The sequence below is a fragment of the Lemur catta genome, chromosome 15 (assembly GCF_020740605.2).
Source record: "Lemur catta isolate mLemCat1 chromosome 15, mLemCat1.pri, whole genome shotgun sequence".
In the NCBI taxonomy this organism is placed as follows: domain Eukaryota; kingdom Metazoa; phylum Chordata; class Mammalia; order Primates; family Lemuridae; genus Lemur; species Lemur catta.
In genome coordinates, this window is record NC_059142.1 from 12,843,022 (window position 1) to 12,863,042 (window position 20,021).

At 41.5% G+C, this 20,021-nt stretch overlaps 1 protein-coding gene across 3 annotated transcripts; it reads right to left on the reverse strand.

Moving 5' to 3' along the window:
* Positions 1 to 625: 625 nt before the first annotated feature.
* Positions 626 to 19,670, reverse strand: ZNF594 (zinc finger protein 594). 3 transcript variants are annotated; one of them, XM_045527147.1, is made up of 4 exons: positions 19,411 to 19,670; positions 13,768 to 13,837; positions 4,906 to 6,518; positions 626 to 837 (listed from the first exon to the last, which is right to left on the reverse strand). In XM_045527147.1, exons 3-4 carry the CDS (start codon positions 6,496 to 6,498, stop codon positions 817 to 819), a joined length of 1,614 nt encoding a protein of 537 aa, XP_045383103.1. In that variant the 5' UTR covers positions 6,499 to 6,518; positions 13,768 to 13,837; positions 19,411 to 19,670; the 3' UTR covers positions 626 to 816. The 3 variants fall into 3 exon arrangements, with proteins under 3 accessions (XP_045383103.1, XP_045383101.1, XP_045383102.1); XM_045527145.1 differs by having other exon boundaries at positions 4,504 to 6,518; XM_045527146.1 differs by lacking the exon at positions 13,768 to 13,837 and having other exon boundaries at positions 4,504 to 6,518.
* Between the last annotated feature and the right edge of the window lie 351 nt (positions 19,671 to 20,021).

The window sequence follows — 20,021 nt, forward strand, 5'->3', positions numbered from 1 at the left end:
AAGAGTTCCAACTCCTCCTCGGATCCGGATTCTGTTCCGGGGGATTTGGGATCCCGGACGAGCCCCCAAAATGTTAGAGCCAGATTTCCTCGGCCCCGGGAACAGAATGACAGAGTCACTGAGGCTGTAAAAGGCAAAGGAGTTTATTGACTAGTTTGAACTAGGGTCCAAGCCCCGAGCACCAACGCAGTGGTCTCTTTCTATGGGCAGGGACCCCGCGCAGCGGGAGTACAGGTCTTTTATGTTTTTTTTTTTTTTTTTTTTTAGCTCTATATCGCAACCAAGCGTTAGGCAAGCCATCCTTGTATACAAAAGCGGACTTTGGCTATTAGCTATTAGCTATAAATTAAGCAAGCAAGCCTTGTATACAAAAGCGGACTTTGGCTATTAGCTATAAATTAAGCAAGCAGGCCTTGTATACAAAAGCGGACTTTGGCTATTAGCTATAAATTAAGCAAGCAAGCCTTGTATACAAAAGCGGACTTTGGCTATTAGCTATAAATTAAGCAAGCAAGCCTTGTATACAAAAGCGGACTTTGGCTATTAGCTATAAATTAAGCAAGCAAGCCTTGTATACAAAAGCGGACTTTGGCTATTAGCTATAAATTAAGCAAGCCATCACAGAATTAACTAAAATGTTGTTTCAGTCCTGTTCTACAACACATATTAAAATCTCAATAAATATTTGTGGAATAAGTGGATAAATGGGGCCAGATCAGAATACATATGTCATATTAAGGACTTCTGACTTCAGGCTGAAGTTACTGGGAAACCATTGTGGAAGTTTAGAGAGTGGGTGGCATTGTCAGATTTGTTCTAACAATTGTTCAGGCTGCCCTGTAAGAGAAGGGTTGGAAGCAGGGAGGCATGTTAGGAGGCTGTGGTAATAGTACAAGCAAGGGATGATGGTGGCCTCACTCTAAGGGCATCAAAAATCAAGAAAAGGCTGGGCGCGGTGGCTCACGCCTGTAATCCTAGCACTCTGGGAGGCCGGGGCGGGTGGATTGCTCGAGGTCAGGAGTTCGAGACCAGCCTGAGCAAGAGCAAGACCCCGTCTCTACTAAAAATAGAAAGAAATTATATGGCCAACTAAAAATATAGAAAAAAATATAGAAAAAATTAGCCGGGCATAGTGGCGCATGCCTGTAGGCCCAGCTACTCGGGAGGCTGAGGCAGTAGGATCACTTAAGCCGAGGAGTTTGAGGTTGCTGTGAGCTAGGCTGACGCCATGGCACTCATCCTAGCCTGGGCAACAAAGCGAGACTCTGTCTCAAAAAAAAACAACAACAACAACAAAAAAAAAAAATCAAGAAAAGTGGACTAAATTGGCAGATTATTGTTTAACATTCACTTCTTCTACCATACTCACATGCTGTCTCCCCCAAGGTTGGTAATAATAGTCTTGTATCCCATGAAATGTTTATATGAAACCTCTCCTAATCCACATTCCAATCACCCCTATTCTTCAAAGAGATTATCAGACTCTGATTTTCTCTCAGTTTTGGCTCTCCTAGAGTTTGGTTCTTTAGCTACTTAAAGTCTCATGAAGGCAGATTTATCATACCTTCAGGCTCTTTTCTCAAAGTCCTAAAGTAGGTTGCTCCCTAACAGGTAGATCCTATTCTGCAGAATTCATGTTTACAAGTTGGACACATATCTTAACTTCTCCTACCCATGAAAGCTTTGATTTCATGAATTGTTTGCTTATCTAATAACTCTTTCAGTGGGGACTTCCTTATCCCCCACTGGACCGTAAATTCCTCCAAGAACAATGACTGTCTTTCTTTAGCCACATGTAATTATGGCCCCTGGCACATATTAAGCAGTCAATAAGTATTTGTTGAATAACTTTTATTTCAACATTCACAGTTGAAAACATTTCCATACTGTAACAAAAATTTCCCTCTGCTTTCAAAAATCCAATAACCTCAGTTTGATTCAAGCTCTATCAGGAATGAAATAGTTTTCGATCTGAGATCGTCAAATAATAGTTAATATTTCAAAAAGCCCAAGGCAAATGATATATTTTCCCACAAAAGGGATAAAAAGACTAATGAAAATGTCGTTTGCTTTTGGCTGGAATGTTAGTATCTAAGTCTGGTTATGTCATGCCAATACATGCATCTGAATAGCAAAAAAATAAGGATCTAACTATTCTTTTTAATAGATGCAGTTTGGTAAACATAATTATTTAAAATTACAAGACACAGGGGAGTAAAAAAGAGGGCCCTGGTGTTTAGTAAGTTGAAACCACTTCATTAAATTACTTTCAGGTCCCTCCAAGTATCCTGCTTGTCCTTATAAACATCAGCTCTCACTGTACAGCACTGTAAAGACAGGTAAAGGAATTAGAGATAGGCTTTTTGGAACAAATTCTCAATTCCTTTCTTTTATAAAATTGGAATGCTAAAATGTTCTAGCTAGCCAAAGATTTTGATTAGTTAGAATCTGGGATAATTAAAAAATGATAAGTATCTTTTATTTCTGAGCCAAGTGTTATCACTGATAACTATTTTGAATTCCTTTTGCTCCCCAAATATATGTAGAGATCTTCTCACTTAAAAAGATTATGAGTTTATGTGAGATTACTAAAGAGCTACTAAACCTTTGAGTTAGGTGATGGGGGTGGGCAGGCTTCTGGAGCCCCTGTACCATATCACTCACAAGCAGTCAGCTTTCAGGAATGGTGTGAATGGGCTTTTCCACTTTAAGACATCCCACTACTGTTCCAATGCCACTCTGGAGAAGCCAGAGCCCCTAGTAGCCCTCAGTGCTTAGAATTAGGTTCTATTCTTTACGCCAGCCACAAGATACCACTCTATGTTATACATCTTATATTTTGCTTGTAAATACTTCCTTTTTTGTTTAAAAACAGTTAAAACTCTAGCTGCCCTTTGATGTGTCAACAGTAAATTCTGGTTTTCTCATTTAAACCTCACAATTATTTTATCAATGAGGAAAATAAGGATCAGTGGGGGTAAGTAGTTTGCTCCAGGTCCAGTACATATGGCACTTGTACACATGGACTCAAACCTATGACTGATTGTTTCTAAAGTCTGTGCTCCCTGCATCACACCAGATTGCCTCTCTTGAAGCAGGTCATCAAACCAACGGTTTCTGTCAGACTCTGGGTTCCCCTTGGGATGTGCTGTCACTGCCCACATCACACTGAAATGCTTGCTTAAATGCACCCCCCCCCCCCGGCATTCTAAATATCTATCAGCAAAGTTTCTCAACCGTGGCACAATTGACACATGGGCCAAAAAATTCTTTGTTGTAGAGGGCTGTGAATGGTAAGATATTTAGCAGCATCCTTGGTCATTAGAGGCCAGCAGTCTTCTCCCAGTTGTGAAAACAAAAATAGCTCCAGACACTGCCAAATGTCCCCCAGGGGGAAAAAAATCACTCCAGTTGAGAACCACTTAACCTTTCTGTGCATCTCACAAGTACTCTCACTGAGGAAAGATAAGAGTTTGAAATTCTGCTTGTCTTATATTGTCCCATTTGGTAACTTTCTTATCTGATTACTCATGTAAGTTAATATACAATCTGCCATTAGTTCAGAGTATATATTTGATGACTGTATCTGATTGTACAGATAGGCTTGGCAGGGCTTAATTACCAATATCAGTTACCAGATTAAATTATGACTGGCTTCTCTCCAGAGTTCTATTCAGACTCTCCAATTCTCCAGTAAACTGTCCTGGTTCAAGGTAAAACCACGCTCTCTAATCAGCTGACCTTTCAAAGGAGAGGCTTTCTTCTAATACCTGACTCATGTTACCTACATGCTTGCTATGGCACTCAGTCTAATTCTGTTCCCAGTATCCCGTTCTCTTACCTCTTGATCTTCCGTTTCCTGATACTACTTGTGGTCACCACTCTTTCTCTGGGGAACACCTCACTTGGCTCTTGTATCCTTGCTTTCAGCTATCCTACAGTCGAGTCATTTTTATTATTTGTTTCTTCTCAATTCATGGATCATTGTAATTTGCATTATCATGGATGCATGAACATATTTTTGTAAGGAAGAAGAAAGGGGACTATGTATAAAATATATACTTAAAAGGAAGAATTCATCCCAGAGGAAGATTTTAATAACCCTATAGTATTTAAAGCAGATTTATACTTGTTACTGGACTAGGAAGTCAAGATTGAAATGACTCCTTCCATGAAGAATTTAGTTTTGGGGTTATTGCCAAAGTGATTTCTAATGTTTTTTAATAATGATAGAAATCCCTGAAAACATTCTCAAGTAATTATATCCTTGGGGGCCATACTAGAGTATCAGCTCTGAACCAGAAAAAAAAAGGTGACTATGTCCAAGGACTTTTTGCTTTTCCACTTCATTACATTTATATGTTTTTTTATCCAGTAGGATTTTTCTATGTTTTCCTACCTTTAAATAGTTTATCCAACAATAAAATTTTTCTGTAGTGCAATAAGATGTGTTCTCTATCAGGTGTTTTCCTCCTTTTACTACATTCACTAGGTTTCTGATACCTTTTAGAATAAGTCTTGTGTGAAGACTTTCTCACATTCCTCATATTCCTTTCCAGTGTGAAGTTTCTGGTGTTTAAGAAAAGCTGTGCGTCCACTGAAGGACTTCTCACAGTTGCTACATTCAAAGGGTTTCTCTCCAGTGTGAATTCTGTGATGACTAATAAGGTGTGAGTTCTGACTGAAAGCCTTCCCACATTCAGGGCATTTATACGGTTTCTCTCCAGTATGAATACGATAGTGTTTAATAAGATCTGAGCTGCTCCTAAAAGATTTCCCACATTTATTGCATACATAAGGTTTTTCTCCACTGTGAGTTCTATGATGTCTCATAAGGTCTGAGCTCTGATTGAAAGTTTTCCCACATTCTTTACATTCATATGGTTTGTCTCCTGTATGAGTTACCTGATGTCTGATGAGGTCTGAGCTGCCATGGAAAATTCTATCACACTGATTATACCTAAAAGTGTTCTCTTCCTGGTGAATTCTCTGCTCTTCCCTAAGTTCCTCATTCTTGGTGAAGGTTTTCTGACATTCTTCAAATCTCTCTCCAGTATGAAGTCTCTGATGTTTGAGAAAAGCTGTGCGCCAAATGAAGGCTTTTCCACATTCCTTACATTCATAGGGCTTTTCACCACTATGGATTCTCCGATGTTGAGTAAGGAGGGAACGCTGCCTGAAGGCTTTCCCACATTCATTGCACTGATAAGGCTTCTCTCCAGTGTGAATTTTCTGGTGTGTAACAAGGTGTGACCTCTGGCTAAAGGCTTTCCCACATGCATTACATTCATAGGGTTTCTCTCCAGTATGAATCATCCAATGCCGAATGAGATCTGAACTTCCCCGGAAAGTTTTTCCACACTCAGTACATTCATAAGGTTTTTCTTCCCTAGGAATTTTTTGTTGTTTGATGAGTTCCAAGTCAGAAGTGCAAGCTTTTTCACATTCAAGTTCCTTTCCAGTATGTAGTCTCTGATGTTTAAGAAAAGCTGTGCGCCCACTGAAGGATTTCCCACATTCATGACATTCATAGGGTTTCTCTCCACTGTGGAGTCTCTGGTGTTCAGTAAGGCGAGAACGCTGCCTGAAGGCTTTTTCACATTCATTACACTTGAAGGGTTTCTCTCCAGTATGAATTCTCTGATGTGTGACAAGGTGTGAACTTTGACTGAATGTTTGTCCACAGTCATAACATTCATAGGGTTTCTCTCCAGTGTGAATTCTGTGATGTATAATAAGATCTGAGCTTTGATTGAAGGCCTTCCCACATTCATTGCATACATATGGCTTCCCTCCACTGTGGATTCTCTGGTGTAGGACAAGGTTTGAGCTTCCCTTAAAGGCCTTCCCACACTCTTTACATTCATAGGGATTCTCACCACTGTGAATTCTCTTATGTCTAACCAGGTTAGAACTTTGATTGAAGTCTTTTCCACATTCCTGACATGTATAAGGTTTCTTTCCTGTATGAATTCTCTGGTGTATAGTAAGATTGGAACTTTGATTAAAATTTTTCCCACATTCATTACATACATATGGTTTCTTTCCTGTGTGAATTCTCTGATGTATGATCAGGTTTGAGGTCCGACTGAAGGTTTTTCCACATTCCTTACATTCATAGGTCTTATTTATGTTATGCACTTTCTGATGTTCATTTAATCCTGACTTCTCTTTGAAGCTTTGTCCACAGACTGCATATCTATGGGATCTTTCTCCTGCAGGAAGTATTTTTTCTCCTTCATTATATCCATGGCCTTTCTTTCCTGTAGTAGCTTTCTTGGGGATGAGATTAATTTCACTGATACCTCTCTGTTGGGAAGGGAGATGGCTCACTGCATCCTCTAAGGGGCTTACCCAGTGCCTCAATAACTTGTCCTCAGGATCACTGGTTTCAACTAACTCACATTCCTGGGAGATCTGTGTTTGGAGTCTTTGTGCTGCTGCCCTCGCTGAATCTTTTTCTTCAGAAATTTCCATCTTTGACTTCCATTCCTTCATCTTATTCCTGGTCTCAGAATCTGAAATGATAAGTAGATCATTCAATAATTCCAAAAATACAAATATTACCTCTTCACTATACTGGGAAGTCTAAGAGGGAGGAACAAAGAACTTAGAAGAGAACATTTCCCCACCAGAGCTGAGATTTGTACCTTATTAGAGAGACTGTGTGCTACCACACACCCTGTTGGTGGGGAAGAAACTTGGTAGGCATGAAGGGTGGTGGATTAATTCACTGGAGGAGGTGGGCAGTCTGGAGCTGGTTCACAGGAAGTAGCCTGTTGGATAGGGGAGGAACTTGCTGGATGTTGTGGCTTGGCCAGAACTGGTTCACAGGAAGCAGCCCACTATGGTGAAGGCTTCCCACAAGTTGATCTGCTAGCAGCTGTTCCAATAAATAAATAACTAAAATAAAAATAAATAAAACTAGACCAGCATGCTGGTACTAGGAAGAGAAGTTCTTTTCTCTTCCTATGGCCATGCATTGTCCCTCCGGTATCCCCTACTGAAAAAGTCTAAATCTTATGCCAGCTGGCAAACGAGAAATGTTTACAGGGTCCAGCTGCAGTAACATAAGCAATTTGGAGTTGAGAGCTAATAAATTAATAACTGGCATCTATTCCTCCCCAATATACCATGATAGTTAAGCAAATCTGAAACTATGCCTCAGAATGAAAATGTTTGGCTGTCATTTCAATAGAAATCAATTCTCCTTTTCTCAGACCTTTGCTTTTTGGTATTCTGGTGGAATTTGCCTCCTTTCATATGGTAATTTTATATCCTCTCCTGCAATTGGAAGACAGATGAGATTATTGCTTTTAGGTGTCCATATTGCCAAATCCCTGTCCTTGTCCAATCATTAAAAACACATTTCTGAACTCTTTGGGAAAGTCATCTCACTTCAGTCCTGCTGATAGGCACTCTTTAGTCAGTAATTTTCTCACACTGAATGAGTGACCACGCAGCATAGTGATTAACAGCATGGACTACAGGGCAAACTGCCTGGGTTTGAATCCTGGCTCCACCATTTAAGGACTGTGTGACCTCAGTCAAGTCACTGGAGTTCTCAGTGCCTCAGTTTCTTCATTTATAAAATAAAGATAATAATAGTACTTAACTCATAGAGTTGTTACGAGAATAAAATATATAATATATTTAAATAACATTCAAATCAACTACTTGGAAAAACTGGCTTTGTCATAATTTTCTCTTAAAGTGCTTTTCTTTTTTTTTTTTTTGGTTTGATATATGTTGTTCAAAATTCAGAAACAGATTATTATTTAAAAGATGCTAAAGGCTGTCAGATTTATTACAAAGAACTTATGATCCAAAGGGTTTTATTGTATCATATTGATCTCTTGGAAACAAAAAGATGAAGGGAGATATGCCTCTATATTTGATGAGAGGGTGTTTGTGGCAGCAAATGTATATAAAGGCTTTGAAGTACCCTGGCTCAATTTCCTCTGCCTCTTCCCACAGTACTTTTTAATAGAGAGCCTGCTTCATTCATTGTTGAACAGTAGTCATTAAGATAAATCTGTGGGACATATGGTTGAAAATAATTTTTTTTAAAGGAAAGAAGAAAACATGAGCAACAGACAGATTAGAAACATATATCCATGAGGAACACAAAGGAATTAATAGGAAGCATTCAGCCAAGAGTTCCTCATTATCTCAAAGAAATTATAGACAAAATCACTCTTAAAAGCTTAAAGAAGAGATAGAAGGGTTTAAAACATATAGATTATAAAACAATAAAAAAAGTGAGAAATAATTTGGCAGAACTAAGGAAAGAAATGGAAGAGCAAATGAAAAGCATTATGTAGCTGAAATTCACATAAGAAACAACAAAAATAATCACTACAAGGTCACAGTTAATCCAGGTGAAATCATATAAAACAAAATGGATATAAATGTGACTACAGAGAAAACCAGTAGCTACAGAAAGATAATCAAATACATATAATTAGTGTTCCTAAAGAGAAAAGAGGCCAGGCGTGGTGGCTCATGCCTGTAATCCTAGCACTTGGAGAAGCCAATGTGGGAGAATCAGTTGAGATCAGGAGTTCAAGACCAGCCTGAGCAACATAGTGAGACCCCATCTCTAAAAAAAATAGAAAAATCAGCTGGGTGTGGTGTGCACCTGTAGTCCAGCTACTCGGGAGGCTGAGGCAGGAGGATCACTTGAGCCCAACAGTTTGAGGCTGCAGTGAGTTATGATGATGCCACTGCACTCTAGCCCAGCAACAAAGCAAGACACCATCTCAGAACAAAACAAAAACAAGGGAGAGAGAGAGAAAAGAATAAACAGAAAAAAAAGTACAATATGTAACGGAAAAAAATCTACTGGAAGGGTACATTGTAGCTCATAAAAAGTTGATATATAGCAGTCAAACCAAGACATATCCTGGTGAAGTAACTAAATTTCAGGAATAAATGAACAAATGGGCATCTAGGCAGAGAAGGAAGTAATGTGCAAGAGAGAAATTTCAGGTTGACTTTACTCTTCCCCACAGTTACACTCCACACCAGGATGTAGTAATGCCTTAAAGTTCTGAGGAGAAACAAGGGTGAGCTAATTTTTTCTACCCAGCAAAATATTTCCTCACATTAAAAGCAACAGGCAAAATTTTCAGGTATGTAGAAACACAGGGACTATGACACTCACGAGTCCTTTTTGAAAAGAAGTATTGCAATGAGAATAGCCAATGAAGAAGTGAATTAAAATGAACACTCAGGAAATCGAGATGACATTGTAAAAGCATGGATGGTCTGAGGAAAAAACAAACTTTTCCCTCTGCTCTTACATCACAATTAATACGTAAGACTTCTGTGACCAAATGTGTGGGTTTTTCCCCACACACCAAGCAAACAATCAGTTCTGTAGTCAATGGCAGCTAGATGCCCTCCCACTCAATTTCAACACTATCTACCTGGAGATAGTGTCAGATCCCACAGGTTGAGGGCTCAGTCCCCAAGACTGCCCCCCCAACCACCACTTCTGATGCCAGTAGCAAGTCCCAGGTTATTTTACCTGTGCTTCTGACGGACCAGCTATAAACTGAGGTTCCCATGAACCCCTCCTTGGGTTTAATTAATTTGCCAGAGTGGCTCACAGAACTTAGGGAAACACATTTACTGGTTCACTTTAAAGGATATTACAAAGGATACAGATAAAGAGATGCATAGGGCAAAGAATGTGGCAAGAGGTGTGGAGCTTCCATGCCCCCTTTTGATGTGCCACTCTCTAGGAACCTTCATGTGTTCAGCTATCCAGAAGCTCTCCAAACCCTGTCTTTCTGGGTTTTGATGGAGGCTTCATTATGCATAATTAATTAAACTATTGGCCATTAGTGATCAACTTAACTTTCAGCCCCTCTTCCCTCTCCAGAGGTTGGGAGGTGGGGCTGAAAGTCACAACCCTCTGATCCTGCCTTGATCTTAAGGGTGACCAGCTTCCATCCTGAAGGTACCTGGGGGTCCCCAGCCACCAGTCAATGCATTAGCATACAAAAAATATCACTTTGGGGATTCCAAGGATTTTAGGAGTTGTATGCCAGGAAATGGTGACAAAGAGCAAGTATATATTTCACAATATTACAGATGGTAAACACTGCATCAATTTAAATGTAAAATGAAGGTTAAACAATTGGAAATTATGGTTATAGAACAGAGTAAATGCTTTAAAACATGACAATGTAAAAATAACTATATTATAAAAGTTGTCTGTGAGGGGGAGAGGTAGTGGGAGTAAGTATAAATTGAGCTAATTTACTTATCTTTCAGGAGGGACTCAGCAGATACTATCTAAAGTAAAAATGTGTAATTTTTAAAATGACTCCAAATCCTTAATGTTTTCATAACCTTTTAAATCATAATTTTAGAGGAAATATCTAACACTTTTTCTATAACATTTTTTGTTTATCACAGAAATTCTACATGCTTATTATAGGAAAAATAAAAAATAGAGTAAAGCACAGAGAAGAAAATAATCACCCATAATCTCATCATCTACCACCCAAAGAGAACCACCGCTAGTGTTTTGTTGTATTGGTGTATGTTCTTCCAGTCTAATTTCTGGGTATATATTCATATATTTTTTTCTAATAAAAAAATGGAATCACATTATATGTACTTTTTTTGCCTTCTTTGCCCTACTTGTGATATTGGAACAGGACCCTGTAAATATTTCTCTTTTGCCAGCTGGCTTTGTCACTAAAGGGCACTGGAGGAGTACTGTAAGGGCTTACCGAGACAAATGGCTTCCCTTCCTGGTACTAGTGAACTGTTCTGTTTTTGGTGGAGTCACCATATCAATATATGGGAGGCTTGATGACTCTCTGCCGACCAGCTCTGGCCCAGTGTGTTTTCCACCACCCAGCGCTGGATCCTGACTGATACAGATACAAAGTTATCATTTCATTTTAGATCTAAAACAGAAGATGATATAAGAAGAGTAGTAAGGGTTCTAGAAAAGGGAAACAAAAAAATTATTTGATAATTGTGCTAGAAGGACTCCTCTTTCTGAACATCATTAGGATTGACCTTTGCCACAAGTGCAGTTTTGGCAAACTTAGTTCCACATAGCTCGGTACAGATGAGTGGTCGCGTTGCTCAAATTTTTCCTCTAATTCCATAGGTGAAAGGAACAGAGAGTAATTTAAGGAAATCCTCCGCTCAGAGGACATCCAGGGCAGAAGGGTATAGCATTGGAAACACTGGCTTGATCAGAGGTGAGTCCTCCTCTACAATCTAACCCAGCTGAACTCAGAGTTTCTGGGAAAAGGGCCTCAGTGTTTCATGCCATTCATTGATTTATTCACCTAACAAACATTAAGTGAGCACCTATCATGTTCCAGACATTGTACTAGATATTGGGAATACAAACATGAACATAAGATATGGTCCCAGCCCTCTGGGAACTTACAGTTTAATGGAGGAGACATATATATGTAGATGGTTAATAACAAGATAGTATGACTAGTACCACGAATTAGGTTAGCATTGTCTGCTATAGGAGAACCTAGAAGTCAACAGAACATGGTAACTGCAAGTGGAAGAAGAGAGGAGTCAAGAATGACTCAGTTTTCTGACTTAGGAAATGGGTGGGATATGGTGCTATTAATGAAGTCAGGGTCAGAGGAGGAAGAGTAGGTTTGAAGGTTTGAAGATGAGCTCAGTTTTGGTCATCTCTTGGTTTTTTTTTCTTTTCTTTTCTCCTTTTTTTTTGAGACAGAGTCTTGCTCTGTTGCCTAGAACTACAGGCATGTGCCACCATGCCCAGCTAATTTTTTATTTTTTGTATAGATGGGGTCTTGCTATGTTGCCCAGGCTGGTCTCAAACTCCTGAACTAAAGTGATCCTCCCACCACGCCCTCGGAAAGTGCTGGGATTACAGGTGTGAGCCACCATGCCCGGCCTGGTTTTCCTTCTTTAATATATTGACTCAATCTACTTCTCTGTATCCCAACTAGCAATAGCTCATTTAGGTCCTCCTTACTGTCTCCAATAAAATTACTGCTGTAGTTTCCTAACGGATATCTCAGCTGTCTGCTGACCCTCCAGTCCGTTTTCCATAAAGCAGTCAGAAAGAACAGTCTTTTAAAAAAATAAGTCAGATTATGTCATTCTCCTGCTTTACCCCTTCACTGGCTCCCCTTTGCGTTTGTGAGAAAGTCTCAACCTCTTAGCCTGGTTTACAAGGCCCTCCGTGATTTGACCATTACTGCACCAGCTTCATCCTTTACAATCTTGTACACTGGGCTTCAGTCATGTGATGCAGCCATAAATGCATCATAGGTTCTCTCACCTCTTGGCCTTTGTATATGCTATAGCCTCAGTCTGAAAAGCCCTTCCTTTTTCTTTTAGTCTAGTTATTTCAAATTGCCTTTTAGGCTTCAGCTTAGAAACTACCTCCTTCAGGAAAATGTCCACACCCATCCCATCCCTTCGAGGTCATGCTGTTCCTGTGAGGTTCCACAGCACCCTATGCTTACTCTTACTGAGCACTTAACCTACCTAATTGACACTGTCTGTAATCGCCACTTCAAGGACAGGGGCTCTGTCATCCTCATATTGTATTCTAACCAGCTAGTATAATGCCTGGCCCTGGTAGGGGCTCAATTAAAGAATAAATAAATACTAAAGAATGGAAGAGAGGAAATAAAGTAAGGATGAAGAATCATTGCAAAGATAGGGTAATGTGAGGTGATTTTTACCACATGGTCTCACACATTTGTAAAGTGAGAGGCAAGATTATCTGCTGAGACCAAACATATGTGAAAAGTTGTAGAGATTTAAAAAGAGAAGGGAAGGTATCAATATTTGCTATTGACTCTCTATTGGGTAGTTATTGAGCAGGAACTTCCGTTTCAGGAATTCAAGATGCTGCAGGGTGTGTCTGTGAAAGAATCACGAAAGCATGCTGGGCACCGGGCCTGCACTCGATGGGATCTCGGCCAGAAGTGGATGCTGGACAAGGAGGCAGAGTTGGGCTCACTGGGTGAGGGCTCTGTCTCCTAACTTAGAATCCATATACTCTGAGTTTGCCTTGAAAAATAAAAAACTAGAGAAGTTTTTAAAGAGCTTGGTTGGCTTAGAGATTCCCAGTGGCTCTGACTTGTAGAGACAAGATGATTTTGCTCTTTGGTGAAAGATATCTAGCCCAATCTGTGGAGCTAGAAACTGACAGCTCCTTGACCCTCCCTGAGCCTGCACTATCTCTGTCTTTCTATTCCTACTAGAAACCAAGAGGCTGGGTGTGGTGGCTCACACCTGTAATCCTAACACTCAGGGAGGCCGAGGCGGGAGGATTGCTTGGGGTCAGGAGTTCGAGACCAGCCTCAGCAAGAGTAAGACCCTGTCTCTGCTAAAAATAGAAAGAAATTAGCCGGGCAACTAAAATAGAAAAAAATTAGCCAGGCATGGTGGCGCACATCTGTAGTCCCAGCTACTCGGGAGGCTGAGGCAGGAGGATCATTTGAGCCTAGGAGTTCAAGGCTGCAGTGAGCTATGATCACACCACTGTACTCCAGCCTGGGCAATAAAGTGAGACCCTGTCTCTTAAAAAAAAAAAAAAAAGAAATGAAGCAAAACCAGGCAGGATTGGTGCTATCTTAGACAGAGGGGGTAAGGGAAAGAAGTAGGCATTAAGGATGACATCCAAGTTTCTAACTTGAGCTGACGAAATTGGGTAGTTGGAGTAAAAGAGTTGGGGGTGAGGGAGAGGAAGTGATGAATTCCATTTCAGACATGATATGTTTGAGGTACCTGTGGGGCATCTGGGAGGAAATGTCCAGGAAGCTCATGGATAAACAGGTCAGGAGCCCAGGAGGAAAATCTAGAATGAAGACACAGATTTTGGAATCATCAGCATAGAGGTAATGTCTGACACAGAAAAATTACATTGGTGAGTACGAATTAAGAGGCAGCTTGGAGTCCTGAATAGAACAAAGCTATGGAAACACAAGCAGAACCAAGTTAGAATTCTGGCTTCTTAATCTCCCTCAACCATCACTTCATCAGTCATAAAACAGAAATAATATCATTTATTCCAAAGTGTTATTGTGTAGGTTCAATAAGACAATATATAAAAAGTCATATACTTTGTTCAGTGTTGGAACAGTTCCTGGAACATGGTGCTCAATTAAAAAAAAAAACATTGAATAAATGAATAGTAGTTAACTCACTGCCCTCTTTCCTTTGACTAAATAATCCCTGAAATTCTTTTCTCCCTTGACTTCTACAATGCACGAGACCACTCCACTTCTCCCTTACTGTTGTTACCCTTTCAGCATTCCCCTTCCGTTAAATGTCAGCCTTATTAAGGCTCAGCAGGGTCCCCTTTTTACGTTTCATATCTCATGACCATCACCTCTTGCTTTAGTTATCAGGTTTGTGCAGAATCAATCACAAATCTAAAACTCCTATTCTTCACCCACGTTTTACTCTATATTCACAATACATCTCTAGTCCAGTGTCTGACACTATGAATCAAATGGATAAAAATGAACACACCATTTTTACTTCTAAGCTTATTCCTCTATCTACTATCCATTTCTATCCAAATGAGCAGTTTTCACTTAACAAATATTTATCATGAGCCTACTGCCATAGATTGAATGTTTGTGTCTCCCCTGAAAATTCATATGCTGAAGTCTAATCTCAAATGTGATGGTATTAGCAGGTGAGGCCTTTGAGAAGTGATTAGGTTCTGAGGGCAGAGCCCTCATGAACGAGATTAGTGCCCAAATAAAAGAGGCTCTGAGAGCTCGTTCTGACATGTGAGGACACAGTGAAAAGACAACTGTATGAACGAGGAAGTAGGCCCTTACCAGACACTGAATCTGCTGGCACCTTGATCTTGGATCTCTCACCCTGAAAAACTGTGAGATATAAATTTCTGTGGTTTCTAAGCCAGTCTATGGTACTTTTGTTATAGCAGCCCAAACAGACTAAGACACGTACAACGTCCAGGCACTGTTCTAGGGCCTGCCCTCATGGGGGCTTGTATTCTAGAGCAGCTGTCTCCAATCTTTTTGGCACCAGGGACCGGTTTCAAGGAAGACAGTTTTTCCACGGACTGGACGTGGGGGAGGGGGGAGAGGTGGAGCTCAGGCAGTCATGTGAGCCATGGGGAGCAGCTGTAAATACAGGTAAAGCTTGGCTTGCTTGCCTGCCACTCACCTCCTGCTATGCGGACCCCTGACTCCCCGTTCCTAAGTTTCATGGAAGACAATTTTTCCACAGATAGGGGGCTGCAAGGGCAACAGTGCTCTGCAGCCTGGTCCCTAACGAGGCCATGGACTGCTACCAGTCCATGGTCCAGGGGTTGGGGACCACAGAGATTTTTAAGACAGAAACACAGTAGTTTAGTGCTCTTTAAAATATAATCCATACACCAGCAACATCAGCATCACCCAGAAGCTTGGTAAAAATGCAAATTCTCAAGCACTATCCCAGAGCTACTGAGTCAGTGTATGTGGGAGTGGGGCCCAGCAAGCTGTGTTTAACAAGCTTTCCAGGTGATTCTTATGGATACTAAAATTTGTGAAGCACTGCTGCAGTCATCTTTTGATTCTTCCCTCTTCATCCCCTCTATCTAACCTACTGCCTAACTCTGAAAACTACTCCTTTGGGTCTCTCCAACTCCATCTTAATCCATAATCTTTCCACCTCATGCTTGGATTGCTAGAAAATGTCTTAACATGTTTTTTTGGCTCCAGATGATGCTGATAACATTGCCAGATGAAATAATTTTCTAAAACACTGGTCTCACTGATAGCAATGGCCAAAAACCTACAAGAAATTTTCTATCCCCTACTAAAGGAAATATTAGCTTTTCTTTCACTTACAGAGCTGTATTAGTTTCCTAGGGCTGCTGTAACAAAGGACTACAACTTGGGTAGCTTAAAACAATAGAAATTTATTCTCTCACTGTTCTGAGGCTAGAAATCTCAGATCAAGGTGTAGGCAGTATTGCTTCTTTCTGCAGGCTCTGAGGGATAATCTGTTCCATGCCTCTCTGCTCGCTTCTGGCAACAGCTGGCAATACTTGGCTTTCCTTGTTTTGTAGACCCATCAGTCCAATCTGTCTCCGTCTTCATATAGCATTTTCCTTGCATCTGTCTCTTCACATGGCCATTTATAATGACACCAGTCATATTGTTTTCTTTTTTTAAGACAGGGTCTTGCTCTGTCACCAAGGCTGGAGTGCAGTGGCATGATCATAGCTCATGACAACCCTGAATACCTGGGCTGAGGTGATCCTTCCACCTCAGCCTTCCAAGTAGCTGGAATTACAGGGGCATACCACCATGCCTGGCTAATATTTAAGAAATTTTTTTTTGTAGAAACAGGGTCTTGCTCTTGCTCAGTCTGGTCTCGAACTCCTAGCCTCAAGCGATCCTCCTGCCTTGGCCTCCCAAAGTGCTGGGATTAAAGGTGTGAACCACTGTGCCCGGCCTGACACTAGTCATATTGAATTAGGGGCCCACTGTACTCCAGTATGACCTCATCTTAACTAATTACATGCGATCCTCCTGCCTTGGCCTCCCAAAGTGCTAGGATTAAAGGTGTGAACCACTGTGCCGGGCCTGACTCTAGTCATATTGAATTAGGGGCCCACTCTACTCCAGTATGACCTCATCTTAACTAATTACATCTGCAATAATCCTGTTTCCAAATATGATCACATTCTGAGGTACTGGGGGTTAGGACTTCAACAGACCTTTTTTGGGGGACACAATCAAACCCATAACAATAGTCCTACTTTGTGTACCGTTCACCTAAGAGCATATCTCAGCTCTAGTGTTCTCATAACCTTCCCATATACTATGCTTCTTCCCATTCTGTACCTCTGCCCATGACTCTCCTAGTTGTAATGCCCTTCCTACTCTCCTTCACTTACATCTGGAATTGAAAACTCAAATAGCTGCAAAAGGCATGGCAGTTAATAAGAATGAGTGCAGCAAACTAGATGATAAATGACAACTGATACTTTGCTTCAGTATCAGGGAGATGATGGAGATTAGCAGGGAATGAGGACCTGGAAATTTTATTCTGAGTCTGAAGGAGGGAGCTGCCACTGAACCCCTGATAATTGCGCCATTTGAGTATGTAGGCCTTGGTTGGCCACATCTTTTGATTTTTCAAGAGATGCTGGAAAACTAGATTTTTTGTGAGTGTGTGTTAGAGAAATTTCTGGATTTTAAAATGTTGCCCACTAATTTTCCAATAAAAGCAAACAGCATAAGCCAAGAAAATGTGTCTATAGGCCGAGTGGTGTGTGTGGCTCACGACTGTAATCCTAGCACTTTGGGAGGCCTGAGGAGGGAGGATTGCTTGAGGCCAGGAGTTTGAGACCAGCCTGAGCAAGATCGAGACTCTGTCTTTACAAAAAAAAAAAAAAATTAGCCAGGCGCGGTGGTGCATACCGGTAGTCCCAGCTACTCAGAAGGCTGAGGCAGGAGAATCACTTGAGCCCAGGAGTTCAAGGTTACAGTGAACTATGATAACACCAATGCACTCCAGCCTGGGCAACAGAGCAAGACCCTGTCTCTTTAAAAAAAAAAAAAATAAGAAGCAGACAAACTTCTTTTGCTGTTTAATCCTCAGTTGTTATCTACTTTATCTAAACTCCAACTACATTTATTTTCTATAAATAAATTTCTGCCCCTATTCTAGATCTTATCCCTCCAGCTTTATTAGCCACTCAAAAGCAGAATCTTTTTAGCTGGGTATCGTGGTGCACACCTATAGTCCCAGCTAATACTCACAAACTTCCAAAAAATGGATGGGAGAGAACATTTCTCCCACTCATTCTATGAGGCTAGTAGTATCCTGATACCCAAACCAAAAAAGATATCACAAGAAAAAAAACTACAGACCAACATTCTTCATGAATATAACTGCAAAAATCCTCCACAAAGTACTAGCAAACCAAATTCATCAACATGTGAAATGAAATCATAGAGTATGACCAAGTGAAATTTATCCCAGGGATGCAACGTTGGTTCAACATCTGAATATCAGTTAGTGTTATACACCATATCAATAAGATAAAGAACAAAAAACACAGAATTATCTCAATAGGTAGAGAGAAAACATTTGACAAAATCCAACACTCTTTCATCATAAAAGCATGACAAAGTAGGAATGGAAAGGAACTTTTTCAATGTGATAAAGGACAGCTAAGAAAAACTATTTTTAGGCTGTGTGTGGTAGCCCATGCCTGTAATCCTAGCAATTTGGGAGGCTGAGACAGGAGGATCGTTTGAGGCCAGGAGTTTGAAACCAGCCTGAGCAATAGCAAGACCCCTGTCTTCTATTGCTAATAGAAAAATTAGCCAGGCTACTTGGGAGGCTGAGGCAGGAGGATTGCTTAAGCCCAGGAGTTTGAGGTTGCAGTGAGCTATGATGAGGCCACTGTACTCTACCCTGGGCAACAAAGCAAGACCCTGTCTCAGACTGTCTCAAAAAAAAAAAAAAAAAGTAAAGAAAAAAAAGAAAAGAAAAAATATGTCTACAGTCAAAGCTGAAAGCTGGCGCAGGGGCCATTATTTTTCAATTTACATAAATATTTCCCACTATTTCATGCGCAGTTCAATTAGTACCTTTTAACCATTTCAGTCCTTTTAAATTCACATTCACGTGCATGCATTAGGTTATGCTAAACAAAGATAGAGTCCATCTTTGTTCTAGAGGAAGACTGTCACACACACGAAATAAGGTATGAATTAGAAATAAGCCTATGAATTAGACGCTAAATAAGCGCAGAAGAAAAGCTTAATAGGAGATAGATGCAGGGAGGTGGCAATCCTGGAAGCCTTCCCAGAGGAAATGACTTTTGAAGCTGCTTATAAAAGGATAAGCAGAGCTTTACAAAGAAGAGACCAGCCTACCTAAATCCCTCCCTTCACTTAACTCTAATAGTATGTATATTTTAGATCCGGTAGTAAAACATGTCTGAACCATACAGTTCATTCCTGTGGTTTAATCTAGTCTCCCAGGCGAGGCTCTCAGTCACTGCTGGAAAGTAGAAACCAGACCTTGGTTTTATGTACAAAAGCACTTGGCACAGCGTTGGGCAAGGAATAGGGCCAATTTATGCCTGACAGTTGATTCTGGGCCCGGGGTGATGCAGTTTGCAGTACCCACAGGAGGGAACTGAGACAAGTGTAGGGGACGTGGCAAGGGGTGGGCCGGGGGCCGGGCATGCCGAGATCTAGAAGAGGGCCGAGGGCACAGAAGGCCCAGGCCTGCGCACCACGCGCCTGCGTTCTCCTGAGGCCCCAGCCTCTCACTACCCTGGGGAAGCAGGTGTCCGGCGCCTGCCTCCGAAGATCTGCTCCCCTCTCTGCTTCCCGGAGTGACGCAGGGGCCTCCAACTCTGCGAACGCAGCGGGGTCTCACCTCCAGGCCACCCCCAGCCTCCCGCTCGATCGGGGGTCCCTCCACGGCAGCCATCGCGCGGCCAGTGCTCTTCGGGGGCTTCGCCACCATCTCCGATCCCGCAGCGGGGGCCGAGGGGCCACTTCCGGGGTGCTCCCAGCAACAGCGGTCGCCCCGCCCCGTCCTGCAGACCCCCAACTGCATCCGCCAATCCGTGCGCACCTCCCAGCCATCTCCCACCTAAGGGAGGTCAGGTGTCTCCTCTGCGCAGACTCGGCCGGGGCACTCAGCTCCGTCCGGGCGTCCGAGTCCTAGAGGGTCCCGCGCCGCGCAGGTTGGGGAACCTGCCGGCGCGAGCGCAATGTGAGCGAGACGCCGAGTCCTCCGGGGTCCTAGACTCGCCCAGGCCGGGCTTTGGCCCTGTGTGGTTCGTGGTGGGCGACCTCTTCAAGTGATTCTACATTTTGGCCTTGCCTTTTAAATCTTTTTCTTTTCTTTTCTTTTAAACCCTGCATGCATTTGTGGTCTCATTCATAGATGCCTTTTTTTTTTAAATTTCAAATTATTAAGGAGGTACAAATGTTTTCTTAGTCGTTTACATGGGTTGCTTTTATGTTTGGGTCCTGCCTATA

Bases quoted from the DNA above. Each gene is read 5' to 3' on its own strand.
- ZNF594 (XM_045527146.1), bottom strand. From the start codon at position 6,498: ATGAAGGAATGGAAGTCAAAGATGGAAATTTCTGAAGAAAAAGATTCA.